Consider the following 23,451-nt stretch of genomic DNA (forward strand, 5'->3'; position numbering starts at 1 on the left):
TATGTTCCACAGCAGAAATAAAGTCAAAGAGGTTTGGAATGCCACGAGAGGGAGTAAATGCTAACAATTTCAATTAAATAACAAGCCTATCACCACAAGTACTGCTGTTCTTACCCTTATCTGCACTCAGTCTTTCCACATTAGAGCCTTTTTTAGAGCTCTTTGTTGATCACATCGTTTTTACCTTGATATGGTCTAAAAAAAGATCAGATAATCAGATTTGACCCACATATGAGATTGAACCTTAATTAGTCTGTCTCAAGAGTTCCCAGCAAAAAATTTTTTAGCTTGTCTATAAGAAAGAGTTGTTAACAGAGCTGAACTTTGTCCACATGTCAGTGCTTGTTCAGAAAAACATGATCACTTAGATCATCAATGCAGGTCAATTCACAACATAAGATAAAGATAAACCTGTCGGGATGGATGCTTGATGCGTATCCCTCCCTGCTAGCGTCCCATGGAATGTCCCACGTCTGACTGACAGCTTGTGTGTGTGTGTTTATAGGTCATGTGCTACTGTAACTACTGTAGGAGTGTGTGTGTGTGTGTGTGCTGAGGTGGGAGGGGCGTACAGCGTAGAAACAAGCAGTGTTTCAGCATTTCTGACACACTTTGCACCGTCACTGCTGAAGCACTGGGCTGTATGACTCTAACTGTGGAACAAGAGCCAGAATGAGCCAGCTACACCTGCTAGGACCATCTTGAAAATATACTTAAAGTTAGTTGTACACGCTCTAAACAGATTGACATCATGGGGGGATCCCAAAGCAAGAAGGGCAATGGGACAAACTCCATAAAACAGCAGAGCATTAGCATGTAAGTTTGACTTGTATTACATGTTTTAACTTCATACGATAGATGTCATGCTATTTTGATATTCTGTATGCACTTAACATCTATGACGTCTATTATTATGCATAATCATGTAAATGTGCAGTAAAACTGTGTTAATCTTGTACCTGTTCATACTAGAGACATGTCAGTGTTATTGTGTCATATGCGTTGTGTTTGCTAACACTTCCCGGTGTATGGTGTGACAGCAAAGGTGTGGCCATCATGCTGGTGAAGTTTCTCGTGGATTCAAATGAAGTTTGGGAACTGAAAGGGTTAAAAAGTGCTCTCTTTTTTTTCTATGGTGGTTTTGCATACATCATTCAGGCTTCAATCACAGACTTTTTTAGAAATGTTTCAATGAATCGTCTTTATGTAACGCAATGCTTTGCTAAAATCAAACCCCGGTTCTTGTGTAAATAACCCCACGCCTTTTAGGTACACTGACAAGTTTCAGGCCTTTTGCAGTCTAGTAGCCTATTTGAACATCTTTTATTTAGCGAGGCGTTACTGTAAGTGCGATAATATGACATGACAGAGTGTTTTTGGAAAGTATATCTTTAATGGTATCATGCTCACAGAATTTGTTTATATCTTAAAGAGCATCCATAAACCTTATGACTGATTGCATCACCATCTGTAGGTGGGTTGTAAAGGTGTACAAATGGCACGTCAGCTAGTCTTGAGGGTTAGATTAGGTCCTTAACTCGTACTGAATGCCGATTTCCTTCCTTTGGTAAGCTCGATTTGACATGTGGCATAATTTGTGTAGTTTATTTTCATATTCAAATGTACTGATGATTCATAACCTCTTCAGGTTCAAGTTGTAGTGCACTAAACTGCACGATGTGTAGCGTTTGTGGGAAATTGTGTTTAATAAATTGCATTTGAATCAGAAAATCTGACGCATGACGCATCTGATTAGGTCCAGTTTGCGGGAAATTTTTATGGCAGATCATGACTGAAAGTTTTTTCATTACTTGCAAGGTTTTCATTCTGTGCAGTGCTTATTGTACAAACACAGACCCTAAAATAGCTCTTCCATGCTGGTAGCACGTCTTAGAAGGACACTTTAATCAATGTTTCCATTTTCCCAGAGCGCAGGTCAAAATGTCAGTCGTTGTTTATAACTGGGTCATTTTGAAGCTTAAGTTTTAGAAAGACAGAACTGTCTGTTCAAACAAACATTCCTTTCTTTTTAAATGTATTGCTAATAAGGAGGTCATCTGATGAATGTTTGTTTCTGTTTTGAGAGGGTCGAGGGGTGGAGGAATTGCTTGGGGTTTTGGGTCAGAGGGTCAGTGCTGAAATGATATTCTGCATTCATGCATGTGATTAAGGCTGTTCATATGGACAATCGCATACTTGTGCTGAGTTTCTCTGTTGTGATGTATTACGTCAAGTGTGCTAGAGTGTGATGACACATAAAGTGGGAGTAATAGTGACATGCCTCAGAAAAACTTAAAAAGTACAAAATAAAGATGATTATGAAAGCATGGAGTTCATGTATTAAAGTCTACCAATATATACACTACTGTTCAAAAGTTTGGGGTTAGTAAGATTTTTAAAGTTTTTTTTTTTGTCTCTTATGCTCAGCAAAGCTCCATTTATTTGTTTAAAAATACAGAAATATTATTGAAATGTAAAATAACAGTTTTCTGTTTGAATATATTTTAAATTGTAATTTATTCCTGTGATGTTAAAATGAATTTTCAGCATCATTACTCCAGTCTTCAGTGTCACATGATCCTTTAAAAATCATTCAGATATACAGATTTGCTGCTCAAGAGAAAACAGTTGTGCCGCACCATAAACTTTTAAACTCAGATGCATACATGTTATGATTTTATAATTATAATATTATAATATTGAAGCATGACCCTTAAATAAAAATCTGCTTGCATATTCCTCCATTTGACCAGCAGATGTGGCCAGTGTGCTGTCTTTTCAGCAGCTCAAAATATTTTCAGTAATTATTGGTTCAAAACTTTTTGGTTAGATACTTTAAAATTTTTTTTCAAAGTCAAAATTACCCCTACTTTAGCTTCTTTTTTTTTTCTTTTGTAATTTCTATGCTCCTAGCTATAGTTGAAACAGATAATACTATGGATCTACATTTAAAAAAATGAGACAAATTATCTAAAAATCCAAATACTTCTTTACAATTTCTGTGATGGTGTTGGCATATCATTATTATAACAGAAAATGTAAGAACAATTATTGTTATCATTATTTTAAAACACACACACACACACACACACACACACAATTCCCTAAACAATAGCTGCTTTTCCACTGTCGGGCAAGTCCGAGCCAGTGCTTTCAACAGGCCGGACAGGACTAAAAGCCTCGGACCTGTAGCACTGAGCCCAAAATCTTGATCAAAAATTTACCTAATTTGGGGTTATTTTCAAAATGGAAATGATTGAAAACCAATGTCTGGTAATGTTAAGACATTTTTTGTCCCATTTTTCAAGAATCATTTTGCTAAACATACATATATCGATTCAAGTTTGAAGTTGATAGTTGATATATGATTGAAGATTGAAGTTGATATAGTTCCCCTTTAAATGCACTCATTGTAGTTTTAGAAGTGGTTCAGTTTTTCTCCACAAGGTGGCTCTGTGACTTTATACTAACCCGACTAACTCCTCATCAGTGTTGCCAATTTAGCAATTTTGTTGCTAAATTTAGCAACTTTTCAGACTACCCTAGCAACTTTTAATTCCAAAAGCACCTAGCAACAAATTTAGCTATTTTTTAAAATTTATTTGGCAGCTTTTAGCAACTTTTGATAAGTGACTCAAACGATAAAAAGGCACAATTTACCATTTAAATTACACAAAAAGAGGAAACCAAAGATGCCTAGAAAGTACATACATCACATGAATTAAGTTATTGCTATTTGTATATATGTTTTTGCTGAGATTTGACATAATTTTGCATTGTGATTACGTAATGACGTCATCACGCAATGTCATCACAACATCATTTAGCAACTTTTAGCAACAAATCAACCTTCCTTTAGCAACTTCCCCTGAAAATTAGTTGGCAACACTGCTCCTCATGAGGGAAGAGGTTGGTTTGAACTGCTATGCAGTGTTTATTATTGTTTTATCTAGCACTCACTCAAATTATATAGAATATTTAAATCTATTAAAATTTCAGAACTTTGTCATATTTTTCAACTTCGCATCTTCCTTGATTATTAGCACCCAACAGTCTGGCTAAATAATTTCAATAATTCAAATTGTTAAAAAATATTGCTAATGTTTCTCTTATGCTCGTTTATATCGTAGTAAACTGATAATGTTTGATCACAATCTAACCAAAATCTCACATTAATCATAGGAATAAACATTGAACTGTGTTTCTGGACTCATGTTGAGATACACCCTTACTCTGAAGGGAGTGGTTTTTCTCATGCGAGTTGTTTTTGGACAGCTGTTCTCCCTGTCTTGTGACTCCAGTAAAAATAACAATGATTATTGCTCGGCTACAAATAGACTGGATCTCTATATGGCTTTATATAGATTAAGTAACACATAAAGCCTATCGGTATTGGAGAGGTGACTATTTATTGGTCATCATGTTCCAGTCTTTTCTGGAAATGTGAAGTGTTTGTTTAGCTGATTGCGCTATTTTTGGCTCCCGTTAGTACACAATGGAGTGCAGCCATGTGAAGATGTGTTGTTCTGGAGGCATGAGCTCCGTTCTGACACAAATTACCATAATATTACTATTTCTCACATCAGTGAAGATTTGTTATGTAAGATGGCTCTGCTCCCTTTATTCATGTGCTTTTTGCCTCAGTCTAGTTCTGGCTGCCTGTTATCACATCTCTCTTTTACAGATCTAATCATTCCTTCAAGGCTAAATAAATAGGCGGGAATTGCTTCTTGAAGGCATTCTTCCATATATGATGCTTTTTTTCAAATGTTCCCGAAACATAGCCTATTTCAAATCCAGCAGTTGAATCGTTTTGTGATGAGTAAGAGTAAGAGTAATAAGTAAGAGTATAAGTCTCCCTAGTAGCAGATGCCATCATTCATACTCAACCAAGATTGGATGCTGAGAGCTTATGAGATATCGTGCTGAGCCTGGCACTGCACACAGGAATATGATGCTCTGAAGGTTGTCGGAGAGTGTCATTGTTATGATGTGTTAAGCTGTAACAGCTGTGTCCAGGAAATAAAGTAGCCTGAACAAAAAATAGCAAGTGTTGATTGGTCAAATTCCCCTTAAAGTTTTTGCAGTAATCATATCACATAGTTTAAACGAAAGCCTTTTTGGGTCGCTTCTGATTTCCTTATCAAAGGTAGTTCAACAAAGCAACACTTTAAAGGATTAGATTCCCATGTTTTGGAATCTTAGCTCAGTTCCTTTCAAGTATGTTATCAAGATTTCGAAACGGTACATTTGGGTTTGGTGGAAGTGGCTTTCAAAAAGCAGAGCTTCTCTTGACAAACAAATGTAAAACTCACTATACCTTCATTCTCTAAATTAGTGCTGAGTGCCGCCCAGGTTACACCCAGATCTCAGAACGAACTGATTGAAATTCTTCACATTTTTCATCTCTCTCCTTTGTGACAAACAGGGGAGTTTTGTCTTTCTTGAAGTCCCAATCGTGGTGGTTCAGTCACAGGCTGTTGGGTGGATCTAAACACAGAGCCTCAACGGCTTCAATCTGTTCAATTCTCCAAATGTGGAATCTGTAATTAGAAGCACAGATGCACCCTCCCCTTGAACCAAAATTATCTGAGAAACCATCATATTTAGGGCTGTTTGGGTTGCTCAGCGTCTGGTAATGGGAAATGTTCCGAGACGTGTGCCCAGTCATTGTTTTGGGGAAAGAAAGCAACGTTTCTTTCTGAGAAGCACTTTCTTCAGTGGCCTGTTTTGTCTTTTATGTTGTGTGTTTTCTTTTATTCCGGCTTCTGTTGTGTCTCTTGCCAAGTTTTCCACGTGTGTTTGAAATGTGAGACCTCCTCGTGCAGTCCTCCTCAACTTGCATAATGGAATCTTAGCCTCATATCCTGAGCATGTGGTATTAAAACCTCCCAAAACGCTCCATAACGTATATGGGTGGTCTTTTATAAGGAAAAGTCTCCACCAATGGAAAAAAAACCTTTCATTTCTTTCATTATCCAATTTCTTCACCAAAACATCATACATTCATTTACATACAAATTAAAATAACATGGCTCTAAGAAATCCCAAGCCTTGAAAGAAGATGTGTTCATTTCATTTCAATTAGCATTAGGAAGCAGTTCTGCCAATATCATACAGGCACATTTAACTGTGTCTCACAGAATGAATTCTGCCTGAAATATCTGCAGACCTCTGATGTGGAATGACCCATCTTCTCCATGGAGATCAGTTATATAAGTTACCCTGAGCCTTTAAGGGACATCTGCTTTTCATGGTCTAATAGAGGTTTCATAAAGATTTGAGTTCAGTGTCTTTGCACTCACACCAACATTGCTCAGGACATTTTGTCAAAGCTCAAACACGTTACGGCATTGAGAACTGTTGCTCTGGTTGTGTGTGTAGACTTTGTGATGGCAACGACCAGCAACACGGACTCACTGGGGTTGTATTTTTAGACTGTTGACAGTGATCAAAGGATGTGGTTGTGGTGCAGAATGGAGATACTTGGTGCAGTATCCATCAACTAAATCCTTAAGCACTGCATTATCCTGATTAAGATTATACAATGTGCACACCGAAAGTACTTAGGTCGTGTTATAAGTGTTTTATTTTTCAAGGCAAGCTCATGACTTAGTTTTGTATAGATACTGCAGAGGTATTGTGGTCTTTTTCCCAATGGAAAAGGATGTTGGTTTGAGTACAAATTAGCCATGGGAACGTTGACATCCCCGGGCGATCTGCTGAGGCATTCTAAACAGGTAACAATGTGAAAGGACAAGTGAGAGAACAGGTTTTCCTGGTTGCGAGCTGGAGCTCAAGGCTAGAGGTGGTTAATGGAAAAAAGACAGAGGAGGAGCTCAGCCCTGCATTCCACAGTCTCCCTACCGAAACCACGGAGCCCCCCTCTCCCTTCTCTTCAGCCTCGGTTTGTGTTCCCTTCATCTGCTTTTCATGAGAGAGGCAGTTCTGCTTGGGAAGGAAGCTACCATTCCTACACAACGGGGGATGCCGAATCAGCTGGACCAGAGAACAGGCACTCTCTTTTCTCCTCCCCCCATTAGTTTATTCTCAATAGTCTGATCCTGAAAAGGAGGGGTGGACGGGGGAGTTATCTGGCAGCCAGCTGATCTTTGCTGTGGTATTCTGCGAGGGAAAGGAGGCGACTGCAAACTCTTCGTTACTCAGCTGCACCGAGATAGAGGAAGCTGCGAGCAAACATCAACAGTCGCGTGAGAGGAAGGAAGCAGCTAGGCTTTTGAGACGAAAACATGAAGCTCGACTTCAAGACCACGTGAAGCGTTGCCTACCACTGAGAAAAACATCTGCAAGACAGGAGGAGAGAAAAAGAAGCAAGGGGAGACTGACTCACTTGTTTGGATTCGCCCACAAGGTGTTCCTGTAGACGCTTGGCGTGTCACCAGCAAGAGGTCAAAGATGTCTTGGCTGTCACCAGTGCAGTGGGCCAAATGGACCTGGTCGGCCGTTAGAGGAGGAGGGGAGGAAGAAGGTGAGACTGATTTGGGGATGGACGACGAAGCCCTCACGGAAGAGGCGCCAGAGGCTATGCAAAGAGATCAAGAGGACGACGAAAGGTCTCATGGCTGCAGGCAAGTTTAGAACCTTGTGAACTCCATAGCTTGAGTAAGGAAATGAGGATGTGAAGTTGGGGTTTCAGGTTGCTTTTGAGAAAGGAAGTGTGGGATATCTGTTATTTACTATGCTCATTAGTTCTTTTCTTAAATCAAGTCCTTACCTTGAAACATCAAGCAGTAGAGGCCAACCTTAGAAAAACTACCTCCAGAGCCACCTGTTTGAGTCAGATGATGGTGTTAACTGTTCTGAATGTTGTGCAGACAGCCATGGCTTAGCAGTCAGCCACATGGATCAAAGCAGTCAGAGATCAGAGGCTCTGAATGTCGATGTCTGTTGGTGCTGTAGTCACAGTTGGGGAAAGTGGCGTGTACACGGTTGTTCATCTATATGTGTGTTTGTGGGTGTTTTCAACTTCATTGGGGGATTTCCTTAGGAAGTGTGCATGGCTCAGGGTTTAGCTGTTAGTCTAATGTGTCCCTGTGCTCAGATAAAGATCAGAATTCAACCGTTCTCCTCTCCCAACCCCCCAATTGTGACACGGCTAATTTCCTTGCCCATAGATAACACTGTCTTTCCCAGCACGGTTTTCTTTTGTTAAAAAGAAGGCATTTATTTGTCTATTACTCTGCTTCATTATTAGTCGATGCTATGAATAGCATTAATAGTGCTATTGCTTATAGTTAGGGTTGAAGATTTGAAGAAATCCTTGTCCCCCACACCTTTGTGTGACAGACATGCTGTTTTTTGAGGAGAGATGTTAAGCTTAACCCTAACCTTATTTTTAAAGACTTGAATGCAAAAATGTAGTTTATCTCCGTTTTTGTTTATTTAATAATAGTCCATATGTGTCATCTAGGCTAAAGATTTTTGCTTTGTTTTCTCTAAGCTGTGTTGTTGACATCCTGTCTATGTGCAGTTGTTGAGCTGTCTGCTAACATTCCTTTCCTGGAAGAATCCTTTCTTTCCTAACGTCTCACAGCCTGAGAGACCGCCACAAATTAATCACTACACAGACCTGAACAATGGCCCAAAAGAGTGGCAGGATCATGAAAGTTGTAAATATACTTAGAAAAACACACAGTAAGCCACCCACACATTCTGTAGAGAGCTACTCATTTCTATGGAGCTCAGTGTGAGTCAGTACAAGCAGCATGAGTTGTGCAGGCAGGGATTTTATGAAAAACACAGTGATTTTAGGGTTTGAGTTGGGTTTGCAAAACTTGTTCTAAACCTTTTAATAACACTTTATAGCATAAGTTCCTCTATGTTCTTGCCTGTTGTGTTTGTTTGCTGGACTAGTAATGATTACTTCCCTAACGGTATTATGGGGCTGCAGGTGGCCTAGTGCAACAAGACTGGGCAGTTCTCCCAGACTTGGGGACTGATTTCGCACACTCACACACACACAATAAATTAACAATTCTTCCCTTTCAGCTCAGGCTCATGACCATTATGCTCTGTTGTGAGTGTAAAAAGGATAGTTCACCTAAAAATGTAAATGTTGTCTACATGTCTATAAAAGAAGACATTTTAGGAAACTGTAGCAGTTGCCTTTTTCCATTAAATTACAATGAATGGGTCCTAAGAAGTTTTAAGAAGTCATATGTTAAAAGCTGAAATTTAAGTCATCATTCCCTTAACTTAAAAAGCACATGGGTCATCTGGTCTGCTTTTGTGACACTTTTATGTCCTTTCTGAAACTGAAGCCTAATTGCATAATGCGTCTTTTGTTTTCCATGGAAGAAATAAGGTCATATGGGTTTGGAACAACATGAGGATGAGTAAGTAATTTTCCAGGAGAATTTTTGGGTGAACTATTCCTTTAATCTAGAAAGCGTTTCAGTGTTACCTCACACAAACCATCAAAGCAGACCTGATAAACCACAATATGCATAAAGTATTGGCGCCACAGCTGGGATACATTGTTATTATTTAATGCGGACATGATGTGCTCAGTTCAGTTTCGTTTCACCCAAGGCTAAACCTTTAAGCCACATGTGCAAAATGTTTGATTAAATATTGATGTCATTTGATGATCTGATGAGTTTGTATGTTTTTTTATACTGATCACTCCTGATCCAAGATCTGCATTATCCATCTGATTTAAATCCATCTGTGCCAAATAACCATGGCAGTGTCCTTTTGTCGAAGTACTAACCACAGAGTTCTCTTCATTTTCCATCAGTTCGGACTCAGAGGGCCAATTTGAGACACCTGAAGCTGAGACGCCTGTCCATCAGCCATATAAAGAACCACCAGCACTGGATCAACCAATCACAGAGAGCACAGGTAAAAGAAGACCTCAAGAAAAGAGAGTCATAGATACAGACAGTAGATGCCACAGAGCACCTGTCGCTGCATGTGCTTCTATTCCTCTCATGCAATGTGATGTTGCCATGGCAACAAAAGGAAAGTATGTCTCTATGTGGTTGTGTGTGTATATGTATATGTGTGATCTTTTAGTGTCACTTGAAAGCAATATATTGTAGGTAGCATTTCTTGTCATTCCTAAGTAGTATTGGAGGCATAGTGGAGCAGGCACATTATAAATGATACTTTATCTAATAAATCAGCTTGGGTCATGAATATTAATTAGATAGCAATGTTAGTGCACCTGATTTGCTGGAAGGCAGGTAAATGGGCAAAGATTTTTTGTTTGATTGATTTATCATTTCATTTAAACCATCCATCAAAACAAAGAAAGTTCTCCCTTATGATCAAGTGCAAACATTACAAACATTTTTAGCATTGGTTTGACTGAATCATTAAAATGACTGTTTTAAAAGAACAATTGCAAATGCAAATTGGGTACCATTCATATAAGGCCTTACTGTCTTCAACAATAAATTTGATGATTTTGACAAGCACATAGATTCATATTCCAGTTCCTTATCCAGAACAGTTTCTTTTACTTAAAAGCTTGCATCGTTTTCTTAAAATTTTCCTCTCTGCCATCAGACACGTGTCCAAATTCAGGGGAGTGTACCATATCACTAACTCAAAACAGCTGCACTTCCCCAGACTTGTTTGAGGAATTTATCTGCCCATTAGAATCTCATAAACGCTCTAAAATTTGACTTGTCACTACCATTAAGTGAATGCATGAAAACACATGCTACTATTGTTTTTCATCTAAAGCTCTGATGAAGTCTTCCAGTGGTTTCATAGGTGAGGATGAAAAAGTTTCTGTGTTTGCACTGCAAAGATTCAAAGGCCATCAATGCATTTTGACCTCAGCCTGATTTTAAACAGTGCAGACAGTATTAGTTACGTTGTTGTAATTGAGTGGAGGAGGTTTTGAGGTTGGAAAATAGGGGTTTGGGTAAAGAGAGGCCCCTGACCCAGTGTGGGAAAAGTGCACAGCTTGGAATTCAGGAGTTTGGAACTGAACAAAAGCGCCTGCTCCTCTCAGAGCACGTTTATCAATGGACAAGGTCAAAGGCTCACAGCAAAGAACATCATGTGATTTAGTTCTTTGCTCTAAATGCCACACACAGACAATCTACAACACACATTTGCAGTCACTGAAACTGCGCTAGGCTTGCTAGCTAGTTTATTCACAATTAAAATTTTCTCTTGGTTCCCTTCCTAACCCTAATCTCTGGAAGCTTGATTGTTATACCTCACATGAATAAATGCTTTAAAAAAATCTAACTTTTTCAGTGAGTTTTGTGAGAAAGTTTTCCTCAGCATGCTTTAGGCTAATAGAGGAAGCTTTTCCAAGCCTACGTGTCATGGTTTGGATTGCTTGAGCAGACAGACAGTAAAAGTCTGACTCCAGCAGAGCACAATCCAGTTTCCACCACAGACATCCTCACAGCTATACAGATATACGCCAGTGCTGTGCCGTCTGGAAAACACATTTTCATGGCTAGCAGTGCTTTAGCCAGAATTTGTGGTTATGTAAACACAAGCCTTATTGTGTTGTCTCTGCCGCAGGCACTAAATCTTGCTGCACCTTCAGTGTAAAGTCAGATATAAACTCTTGCTGACATCCGTTGCTTTTTGGCGTCAGAGTATATTACTAAAAAATAAACGTTCATTATTTACTGTATAATTGCCTTTTTTACTCTAGAACAAGCTTGGTCATGTACAGTCTCATTTTTATGGCTGTTGTGTGCTGTATCTTTAAGACGGAACTGATCAATATGTTGTGACAGCATTATGCATTTTCCTGGGATGAGTGTTCTTATTATTTTAGTGATGTTATATAATCAAAATCGCTCTGAAATGTCTCTCAACAGGGTGGAGATGAAGCATTTGTGTTTTGAATTTATTAGCTCATGCTGTCCATACCAAGGCTTTACTGTTTTGATGAAATAAACATTGTTGAGGCATCACACTCCCACCACAAATGGAAAGCTCAAGTCACAGCCACTAGGTCTGGTTGCATAACCAATCGCAGTGTGCCTGATGATTCTCCTTCACTGGCATTGTAATGGCCACTGTTGCTTTCGTAGCCTGAATTTGAGCAATCTTTCATTTAGCAGATACCTTGAGTACGAACCTTCAACATTTCAGTTACCTACCCAATATGAATGAATTACAAGGCCCTAAATTGACAGATAGTAAATAAAACCTGTAGAGTTTCCTGTTCTTAAAAGAGGACATCAAATGTATAGGTACATGGCTTATATCTGTCAAAAAGTTTATCCATTGCAGAAATTAGCTTAAAGTATGAATTTTAAGGAGGAGCCTTGACCTCTGGAAGTGATGACAAGAGCAGTCACACTTTAAAAGTGCTGATCAGAGTGTTTTTGTGTCCTCTGACAAGGGCTGTCTGCCATCTCATTTAACACTGAAGGACAGTGCAGTACCAGATGTGTACAAAAAGACAGAAAGAGGAAGAGAAAGCTAGAACTTGGCAAAATCAGGAGATAGATTGGGCATGGGCATTGGAGAGGACTTATGGAAGGTCTGTGAGTGAAATATTGTCATTACAATGCTGAAGGCTGAAGTTGTTTTAATTTCATACACGTAAAGCTATAGTTCCCTAAAATGATAGTTGGTAAAACTCAAGTTCCTCTTTTTGGATGTCCAGTAGAAACCACTGTGTTACAGTTAAAACGTTAGGCTACTAGCCTAAAAGTTGTAATTGTTTATGTGATTTTCACATGATGTTACCTTAGAACAGTGCTAAGAACTTTTTACAGGTCAATCCCCTGGAGAAATCTTTGGTTAAGTGCCTTAAAGCCGGGCTCACACTGTGCGATTTTTAAAAGTCCTTTAGGATTGTACTTGTCAGACTGTACGAACATGATGATCATGTCACACTGTGGGATCTCAGTTGTCATTAATGTCAGACTGTACGACAGTCAAGACGCGTTAAAAACGAGTGCGCGCATAAAAACTTGTCCAGAGTTCTACTTTATCAACCCATACATGTTCAGCGACCGCGAGCTGCATTGCACACGGGGCTGTAATGTTGGCTATCATTAAAAGTATATGAATGGCAGCAATACCGGCATATTTAAGAAGAATAGTGCAAGCAGCACTACACACCCACGTGAAAACAGCAGCGCAACTGGTGTTTATCATAGCAGAGGCGACGTATCATATGAATTCCGTGAGCGGAGGACAAGAGCGCTAGAGTTTATGTGGTTGGAAGAAATCTCTAGCATTAATTCTGATCATGACTTGTCTTGAAAAACGAAGACAGTTTGACGTTCGTCGTAGGAGAACTAAACTTTAGCTATCACACATGGTAGCTCTTATGAGTCATGGATGTTAGCAAGACAAATTAACTATATTTGCCTTTTGTCTTTTGTTAAAAGAGGACATCAAATGTATAGGGACATGGCTTATATCTGTCAAAAAGTTTATCCATTGCAGAAATTAGCTTAAAGTATGAATTTTAAGGAGGAGCCTTGACCTCTGGAAGTGATGACAAGAGCAGTCACACTTTAAAAGTGCTGATCAGAGTGTTTTTGTGTCCTCTGACAAGGGCTGTCTGCCATCTCATTTAACACTGAAGGACAGTGCAGTACCAGATGTGTACAAAAAGACAGAAAGAGGAAGAGAAAGCTAGAACTTGGCAAAATCAGGAGATAGATTGGGCATGGGCATTGGAGAGGACTTATGGAAGGTCTGTGAGTGAAATATTGTCATTACAATGCTGAAGGCTGAAGTTGTTTTAATTTCATACACGTAAAGCTATAGTTCCCTAAAATGATAGTTGGTAAAACTCAAGTTCCTCTTTTTGGATGTCCAGTAGAAACCACTGTGTTACAGTTAAAACGTTAGGCTACTAGCCTAAAAGTTGTAATTGTTTATGTGATTTTCACATGATGTTACCTTAGAACAGTGCTAAGAACTTTTTACAGGTCAATCCCCTGGAGAAATCTTTGGTTAAGTGCCTTAAAGCCGGGCTCACACTGTGCGATTTTTAAAAGTCCTTTAGGATTGTACTTGTCAGACTGTACGAACATGATGATCATGTCACACTGTGGGATCTCAGTTGTCATTAATGTCAGACTGTACGACAGTCAAGACGCGTTAAAAACGAGTGCGCGCATAAAAACTTGTCCAGAGTTCTACTTTATCAACCCATACATGTTCAGCGACCGCGAGCTGCATTGCACACGGGGCTGTAATGTTGGCTATCATTAAAAGTATATGAATGGCAGCAATACCGGCATATTTAAGAAGAATAGTGCAAGCAGCACTACACACCCACGTGAAAACAGCAGCGCAACTGGTGTTTATCATAGCAGAGGCGACGTATCATATGAATTCCGTGAGCGGAGGACAAGAGCGCTAGAGTTTATGTGGTTGGAAGAAATCTCTAGCATTAATTCTGATCATGACTTGTCTTGAAAAACGAAGACAGTTTGACGTTCATCGTAGGAGAAGTTACACTGCAGGACTGTGCGGCAAATCTTCTGACACTGCCAGAATTTCGTCAGAGGTCAAATTTGATCGCAATGGCTGAGAATCGGCTGTCGGTGAACATGTCAAACCAGCAATCAAATACTACAGATTTTAGCCTAGGATTATAGGAATCTTTTAGGATTTTCCCAGGCCAAAATCGCACAGTGTGAGCCGGGCTTTACTTAAGAGTACAATAGTTAAGACTCATGGCTTAGTCCTTGTGGGGATCAAACCTGCAACCTTCCGGTTACCACACCTGAGCCTTAACCACTACAGAATATCCCTCAAACAAACTCAAATGCATGTCGTGTTGGAGCACTAACTGAATTCACAATTCACAAATTCAAGTGTGAGAAACGGTCTCCTCATCACTGGACATGTTCTTTCTTGCATGTAAATATTTTGAACCGATAACACCTAGTATTTCTTAAAGCTGTCTCAATCAGAGGTCAGAGCGAAGTCATACATCTCATTTATAAATAGACTGTCTCTTCCTGTCTCTTAGCAACAGGCTATTGCATCAAAACTCAGTGATGACTGCCAGCAGGACTGCTTGTCAATGGAAAGTGTTTCAAAATGGCTACTTTAAAACTACTGACATAATTTCACACATCTTGTTTCATTCTTGAACATCTAGAATTGCTACAGTTGATGAGGCAGTTTTTCTTCATATCATGGCAGAAAAGAGCCAGTCTTCTTTCCAGTACATCCAAAATGGGTGTGTTGAAACATCTAGCCCACATTTATGTTTGATTGTTGCTTGAAGTTCTGCTGTTAAGTTTTTTATGCCTGTTGGAGACAGGGAAGAGAAGACTATTGTTCAGCTCTTAGCATCCTGAGCGAAGCATTTCCTGCCTTTTCTGTCGTAAGGAAGTCTGTTCTTCAGATGTCCTCCATAGGATGAACAATAGAGCATACTGTATGTGCTCTAAGAACATATGAAAGGAAAAGTAAAAACACCCTGAAATAACAAGAAAAATGGTATTAGATGAATATACTGCAATATTCTGTAACATACTATTGCATACATGTATTTCAATAGGATAATTCTATGAATTTTGTAGACCATAGACAAATAATTGCCTCTTCTACTCTTGACAGGTTTCCCAGAAGTAAATCAGTTGACCTCCATCACAACCAAAACCCAGAACCTGGCCCTGGAAGAGAGCTTTCCTGAGGATGCACCTGCCCCAGTGGTGCAGCAGAGCAGTGTGGACCCAAGCCCAACCCTGAAACTCAGGAACCAGCCTTCCTCTGCTGACATGGATGTGGACCAACCCGATCCTGCTGAAGCAGAAACAACAGATGAGACCAACACCTGCAATGGTCACATTGAAGAGCCATCCTCCAAACCACAGACCAAGTCCCTCAAGCCTAGACCTCCTTCCCTCAAGGTGAAGGCCCCACTGAATGGTGTAGACCCCTACGAGGTGGATGACGATCCTCCGATACTTCCAAAGAGGAGCTACAACTTTGACCCTGATCAGTTTGATGATGCCATAAATCCATTCGCTACCAGAGGGTCCAAGTTGCAGAACTCTCTGCCTGCCAATGCCAGTATTCCTAAATCAGAGTTGACGGACGAAATGCCTGCTCAGCCAGCAATGTTGGAATTTGGACTTGATGATGCCGAAGCAAAGAGACCTCCACCCAAGAAGTCTGGAAAGAAGACAAGCAGCAAACTGAGTACTCCAAAAAAACAAAGACCAAAAGCTGCAGAAACAGCAGCTCCACCACCAGAGACATTATCAGAACAAGACCAACCGCCATCTGAGGACGTGGCTCCCATGAACGTTGATGATATTCCTATTCCTAAAAAATCCTACAACTTTGACCCAAGTCAGTGGGATGATCCCAACTTTAATCCTTTTGGTGGGAACAGTAAACTTAGTAACTTGCCAACACTTCCTGAAAGGTCATATAATTTTGACCCTGATAACTTTGATGACTCTATTGATCCTTTTAAGCCATCAAAGACCTTAGGTGGAAGTGACACGATTAAACCAACGATGGAGAAGCTTACAGACAAACACAAACCAGAAGGATCTGTGGAGCAGCAGAAGAAAGCAGGACAGTCTCCGAAGAAAAACAAAGAGAGGATCATCACGTGAGTGGCAGATAATGCTAGACAGGGAGATAAAAAGTATGTTGTGTGTTGCATCAGTGGCTTTCTTTTGCATCTGTATCTAGATGCTGTGCATAAACTAAGCAAAAAGAAGTGATTTTCACCTACTGAACATTATCAGGCACACCTTTTGTTTTTTACAGTTGGTATGCTACCCTTTCTTTTCAACATCTCAGTTGTTGTCTAATCATGCATCTTTCATGTGGCACAATCGTTTTTCATACGTAGTTTACAGTCGTAAAGTTTACAGTAGTCTTGTTTACACTGTCCCAGTGTATATAGTTCCCACTTTCCGCTAAACTATGGCATCCCCTCTACAAACTAACTCCTATTTGTTTGTGAAAGTCAGGAAGCTTAAAATCACTCCTACATGTTTTCTTCATGCTTCAATCTTGCCCTCTAATGTCTTATGGCACGTCCCCTCTCCACATCCCCTCCTCTCTGTGTGTGCTTCCTCCCTCCCCTGTCCCTTCCTCTCTCATACTGTCCTCAGGACCACTGAGCAAGTGCGGTTTCTCTGTATTCTATTGTAAGTATCCTCTCCTGCCCTCCTTTCCTGTACTTTCGTGGTTATCTCTTCTGTCCCATTGCATGTCATGAGCTCTGTTCAAGGCTGAACTGCCCTCTGGCTCCAAATCATGTACAGAATCAGTCCTCTAAACAAACTAGGGCAGAAGGTCTACTTATTTTTTTCATTGTATTCTAACTGTCTGGCAGACAGAATTGATTTCCTCCATGGCCATTTTGTAGTGATTTTCACATCCGACTCTCTCAGGTGGCCAGTATACAGATGGTCACTTTACTAAACAGTGTTGTAAAGCACACATCAGTCTTTGGATTGTAAATATGTATTCTCAGTTTTTATTCATTTAAACAGTTTTTTTGTAGAATACAATGACTATTGTTATTTCTGAGTGGTTAACCAGTGAGTTTTTCAAACTCTTTTCAAAACAGACTTGTTAGCCAAGGTATTGCTGCATAGCTTGTATAGCTTACATAGAATATAATGTAATTTAAATGTTTTGAGGCTAATACAACAGTGGTCTTGTATTGGACACCTGCTGGCGTGGATGCAGCATCTCGTGAAAACCTAAAGTTTTTGGTTACCGATGCCATTGTATAACTATCATTTATAACTCCCATATTTGCAATCATATTTATCACCCATTAATTATTTATATTGCAAACAAAAAAAAAAGTATGATATTGATAAATGGGTTTATCGAGATCTGTATTGAGTATTATTTTGGTTATGTGATCTCAACATGGTGACCACTATGTAGAAAGTTAAACAGCTTTTTACAGGGCATTGATACGACTGGAGTTTTTTATCTGATATTAGTGTACATAATTTTAAACAAATTTATCCATAAAAATGAAAAACAAAATATGTGTACTTTCAATGATACGTACAGAAACAGAAAAAACATATGCTGAAATTATTTTTTTTCTTTGTTTTTAAAAGTTCACTTGAAAATGGTTCAAAAATAAAATGTGCATTATGCACTGACAAAATAATCTAAACAAGAACAAAATATAATCTAATGTTGTCCAATCAGCCACATCAATATGTCTTTCTGATACTATCGGTATTACTGCTATCACTACAATAGACTTTAAAGAGGGAAGTTCTTGCTAAAAGTTGTTTCAATGATTCTTGCATATTCTGATTCTGTCAATATTCTTTTCTCCAGGAACTCATGTAAAGTAAAGAAGTATGAGAATCAGTCCTTAGTCCTGGATGTCTGCAATCAGGTATCATTTTAACGCTGTCCAACAAATTGCTAATTGTGTGCATCTTGTTCTGTGTGGGCATGTATTTGCATCTGTGTGTGCGTTTGTGGGTATGTACATGACTGTGAAAGCATAACATAAGTATATATTATAAACAAAGCCTCTAGATTTGCTGTATTGTCTTGGATTTTGTGATTACTGCAGTAACTCAGCAAACATCCTCCTCCTTGTTCCCTCACTCCCTCCCTCGTTCTTGTCTCTCTCTCCCAGTATCCCTCTCTGAACAAACCCTCCTCTTCAAATACAGTATCACTATTGCCCCCCCTGAACTAGGACAGTAGTGTGCATCATTGTTGTGTGTGTCTGTGTGTATGTGCACAACACGAACTGAAACGGAATGCAGTTCCCAAAGCAGGTCTCCATGTCCGCCTGTTCTTTTGTCCCAGAGAGTTTAAGACTATGAGAAGAACAGAGTCTGAGGGGCTATGACAATTTTTTTAGACTGTTCAAATATTTGGCTTTTTCACAGCTGAACTGCAGTGCTATTTTGTACGCAGAAAAAAAAATCTATTTACCATCAGTGCAAAATCTGTGAAGTCGGCCTATGAACATTAGAAATCAAGTCTATAACATTATTATCTACAGGAGAAAGACGAGCAGGAAGATCCAGCTTCTAAACTGCCCCACCGTGTCCATCACGCCACAGATGAGGAGAAGTTAGCCTCCACTGTCATGGGCCAGAAGGACGGGCCGGAGGATTTTTCAGACTGCACCAAAACAGCCACCTCTACCAAGACTGCAGACGGTGAGGGCGGGGGAAGTTGTGGGCTTGTTACTTCTCAGTCTGCTCTATTGTAGCAGTGTTTATTCTCAGATAATAAATCAATAATCATTAGAGACTGGGGCAATATGTCACTAATGAGGTTTAACAAGCACTGCTCTGTTAGACTGGACAGTTTGGGGGCATTGTTCAGACTCTTATGAATGGGAAACAGACTTACTTGCTCTGCTTGCTTCTCTCTCTCCTTCAGGAAAAAAAGAACAGCTCTCTGTTCTGTTGGCATATTCATTTGCCCAGTAAACAAAAACAGTCGCAGACGGTCCTGTTATTCCCATTACATTTTAAATAGGATCTTTTGAGCTACCAGAGAGCAATTAGGTTAGGCAAGATTGTGTTCTTTGTCACATGTAGTTGATGAGCAGTTAATATAGCAGTGTCATGGATGTTTAAAAAAATGGTCCTGGTTACCTTGTTTAAAGACAACGTGAAATCAAAAACACATATTATTCTAAAGAAAAATATGTTTGTTGTCATAGTCTTTTATGAAAATGTAAATATATCAGCTTCACAATCTAGTACTTTTTTATTTTGCTGCTGACGTCGTGTTTAAGACTGCGCGAGCGGGAAGCAAATAGGTAATATTAACCAATGAGATCATAGCATAGCCTTCACACGATCCAATCAAATCGCAGTGGATACAATGAAGTCCCGCCCTTCATGGGATGCCGCTGAATATTGATTTACCTAGAAATACATGACATTACAAAAGGATAAATTCGTTGCTAATGCCGTTAAGGGGTTGTCTGTAGATAATACCTGAATGAGGACTTTTAATACCTGCATAAAGACATAAATATACGTCTTTTCTTTTCTTTTCTTTACTTTTCTTAAAACGTAATTATGTGTAGATAAATGCAGAAGAACTGAACGCAGCATAGCGTGTTTGGTCTGAATTCAAGTGTCCATTATTAGAGCCTGTGCTGCCCTCTATTGGCTACTTTATGAATAATTTTTTATATTATCTTAATTTTTAAGCCATAGAGAGACTGTTATAACCTGTTTAAATACTTTATTATACTGTTTAATCTTTTTAGAAATCTTTATCCACTTGCAAAGTAACAACAACAACTATTTATAAAATCGTAGGAAATGGTTCAAGCCAGTGATAATCTGCCTTTCTTTTCAATCAGATCTGCCAGTGGGCATAACAGACCAGTTTGATGAGAAGGACCTTTCCTCTCCTGTAAGTTCTGATTTGTTAGTGTCTATTAGATATGGCATATGATATTCAAGCCATTCCTGCATATATGACTACCTTCAACACATGAATTTCTAGCAGAGGTGCCATTTATCTGCCTGACAGGGATTCATAATTATAAACCCATTAAGAGGATTATGATGTCCACAGGCCTTAATCTGCCCAAGGGCAAGCTAATAACTGGGTCAGAGGAAAGAGTGTAGTCATTGTTTCGTCTGATTGAAAAATTTGGTATTATGTATGTTACCGTATAGTATTATAAGAACATAAAGTATAATAAATGTCTTTCAAAATGAAATAGTTCCTAAATCTTTTCTCTGATTGTGTTTATTCTGCAGAGTGAGAGTTTGTGTAAGAGTCAGACTCTGAGTTCTTCAGACAGTGAGACCATAGTGAAGACGAGTCCAGGGCTGGATTCCATTCCTCTCAGTGAGATAGATAAAGCAGCAGTGCTCACACTGATCAGAGAAGAGGTAACGCCAACATCTGCCCTGTGTCTAAACTGTTTTAAATAAGCAGTCCCATTACAATGTATAATAGTACATGTAAACACATGGACTGTTTATAAAATTGTGTTTTTGCACCTGTAGATAATTGCCAAAGAGATAGAAGCCAATGAGTGGAAGAGGAAATATGAAGAGAGTAGACTGGAAGTTATTGAAATGAGGTACATGGGAGGAACCCTTCCCAGAATGCACCGGGGATGGTTTTATGCTCACACAAGTTTAATGCCCGCACAGTACAGTCCCAACAATGAAACATTCTAACATTATTTACTGATTTTTCCATAGGAAAATAGTGGATGAATATGAGAAGACGGTAGCTCAAATGATTGGTGAGTGATCTACCTCTCAGAGCTGTTTTAATAGAATTCTGAAAATATTTTTTTTAAAGGTTAAATGTTTTATGTCTGGCTTTTTTCCCAATACAGAAGATGAGCAGCGAAAGAACATTGGATCTCAGAAAAGCGTCCACCAGTTAACCTTGGAGAGAGATCAGGCCCTCGCAGACCTCAACTCAGTGGAGCGCTCGCTTTCCGACCTGTTCAGACGCTACGAAAACATGAAGACCGTTCTTGAGGGCTTTAAGAAGGCAAGATATCTTCTTTAATGTCTGAAATGCTGACTATATAAATTATTCCTCTGGATATGCACTGATGTTCCTGCTGGTCTCTTGTCAGAATGAGGAAGTGCTAAAAAAGTGTGCTCAGGACTATCTCACACGCGTGAGGCAGGAGGAACAACGTTACCAGACCCTCAAAATCCATGCAGAGGAGAAACTTGACAAGTAAGAGCGATATTCATCAGTTCTAATGTAACCTAATGTAATAATCTAATGTATTTTACTCTTATCGATTGATCTCTGACCTGCATATGTTTTTTCAGAGCAAATGAGGAAATAGCTCAAGTGCGATCTAAGGCCAACGCAGAGAGCGTGGCACTGAACGCCAGCCTGAGAAAAGAGCAGATGAAGGCAGAGTCAATGGAGCGGGCGCTCGAACAGAAGGTAAACTCACACATTCACATGCAATATAACACATGCTGCAACATCAAATCGAGAAAACATTATTTAAATCCACATTATTATTTCCAGAATCAAGAGATTGAAGAGCTTTCTAAGATTTGTGATGAGCTCATTGCAAAATTGGGCACCACGGACTAAGAGGAAGGAGAATCTGCTTATATCGCCCTGTCTGAGCCAAACCCACCCTGGCCAAGAATGCCACTAGATCTCCCATTGTTTATTTTCATTTTTGGAAAGGAGTCACTTTTCCATGGGTCTGGCTCAGGCACTGGAAGAAACAAGATATGAGCTGAAGAATCAAATAAAAGAGTCCCAAATGTTTTTACAGATGCATAAAATGCTGATGTTGGACTTACACCTATATTTGGTGGTATAATGTTTCTTGAAGAGGGTGGGAAACACCACCCACATATTTGATTCTGATCTCATTTCTGCTGGCTGTTATGGCAGCTGTGTACGAGCGTTTGGGAGAGCCTCTGGGTGTGTGTTCAGGTGTAAAGAAACAGACATGGGATGAGGGTCACTAGCCTTGTTCATAGTTTACATGATTGCACTGCTGCTATTTGTAACGGAGGGAGCAAATCATATTATTTACAACTTTTAGTTACATTACTTGCTTTGGAAAGTACTGTAACCTGTTTAATTATTTGGCTATATATTATAGGTTCTGATATAAATATGTGACCCTGGACCACAAAACCAGTCTTAAGTCGCTGGGGTATATTTGTAGCAATAGCCAAAAATACATTGTATGGGTCAAAATTATTGATTTTTCTTTTATGCCAAAAATCATTAGGATATTAAGTAAAGATCATGTTCCATGGAGATATTTTGTAAATTTCCTACTGTAAATATATTAAAACTTAATTTTTGATTAGTAATATGCATTGCCAAGAACTTCATTTGGACAACTTTAAAGATGATTTTCTCAATATTTAGATTTTTTTGCACTTTTTTGCACCCTCAGATTCCAGATTTTCAAATAGTTATATCTCAGCCAAATATTGTCCTATCCTAACAAACCATACATCAATGGAAAGCTTATTTATTCAGCTTTCAGATGATGTATAAATCTCAATTTCGAAAAATTTACCCTTATGACTTGTTTTGTGGTCCAGGATCACATTTAAGGAATTTAGTACAAGTTGACAGCACTGGTGGTATAATGTTGATTACCATGAAAATGTTTCTGTAAAAAAAAAAACACACACACAGAGAACTCCTAGCAGAGGTGCCATTTACACAATGGAAGTGAACGTAAATATAAACATGAAAATATTCACTATTTCAACAGTATAGCCACAAGAAGTACACAATATGCATGTTAACATGATTTTAGTGTGAAGAATTGCTTGCTAACCTTTTTTTGTGTAAAGTTAAATACAATTACTAAATACAATACTACTTTGTTGCCATTAAAACGTAAAGCCTTAAACACTGAAACCCTAAAAAATTATGATTTAATTAGCTTTAGAGCTCAAATAATATGCACGCTTCAGCAAACAAATTAATATAAGTGCTTTTATGAAATTAGAAGCTGCATATTTCTTTAAATCCCATTCACTTTAATTGTAAGAGCCTCAC

The 23,451-nt window shown here is 39.0% G+C and overlaps 1 protein-coding gene across 2 annotated transcripts; it reads left to right on the forward strand.

Annotated features, from left to right (window-relative positions):
- Nucleotides 1–401: 401 nt before the first annotated feature.
- Nucleotides 402–22,596, forward strand: tacc1 (transforming, acidic coiled-coil containing protein 1). Of its 2 annotated transcripts, none has more exons than XM_016528538.1 (13): nt 402–816; nt 9,761–9,864; nt 15,547–16,552; nt 18,265–18,325; nt 18,950–19,109; nt 20,276–20,328; nt 20,682–20,816; nt 20,934–21,010; nt 21,135–21,178; nt 21,275–21,435; nt 21,524–21,630; nt 21,729–21,849; nt 21,937–22,596. In XM_016528538.1, the coding sequence occupies exons 1-13, from the start codon at nt 752–754 to the stop codon at nt 22,003–22,005; spliced, it is 2,163 nt and encodes a 720-aa protein (XP_016384024.1). In that variant the 5' UTR covers nt 402–751; the 3' UTR covers nt 22,006–22,596. The 2 variants fall into 2 exon arrangements, with proteins under 2 accessions (XP_016384024.1, XP_016384023.1); XM_016528537.1 differs by lacking the exon at nt 402–816 and adding an exon at nt 7,062–7,589.
- The last annotated feature ends 855 nt before the right edge of the window (nt 22,597–23,451 follow it).

The sequence above is a fragment of the Sinocyclocheilus rhinocerous genome, unplaced genomic scaffold, assembly GCF_001515625.1.
Source record: "Sinocyclocheilus rhinocerous isolate Xijiao unplaced genomic scaffold, SAMN03320098_v1.1 scaffold603, whole genome shotgun sequence".
NCBI lineage: Eukaryota > Metazoa > Chordata > Actinopteri > Cypriniformes > Cyprinidae > Sinocyclocheilus > Sinocyclocheilus rhinocerous.

What these genes read in the sequence shown, in the direction of transcription:
- tacc1 (XM_016528537.1), top strand. Translation starts at nt 7,417, where the DNA reads ATGTCTTGGCTGTCACCAGTGCAGTGGGCCAAATGGACCTGGTCGGCC. An exon ending in ACCAATCACAGAGAGCACAG is followed by an intron (nt 9,865 to 15,546) that starts GTAAAAGAAGAC and finishes TACTCTTGACAG; the next exon opens with GTTTCCCAGAAGTAAATCAG. An exon ending in CTCTACCAAGACTGCAGACG is followed by an intron (nt 19,110 to 20,275) that starts GTGAGGGCGGGG and finishes CTTTTCAATCAG; the next exon opens with ATCTGCCAGTGGGCATAACA.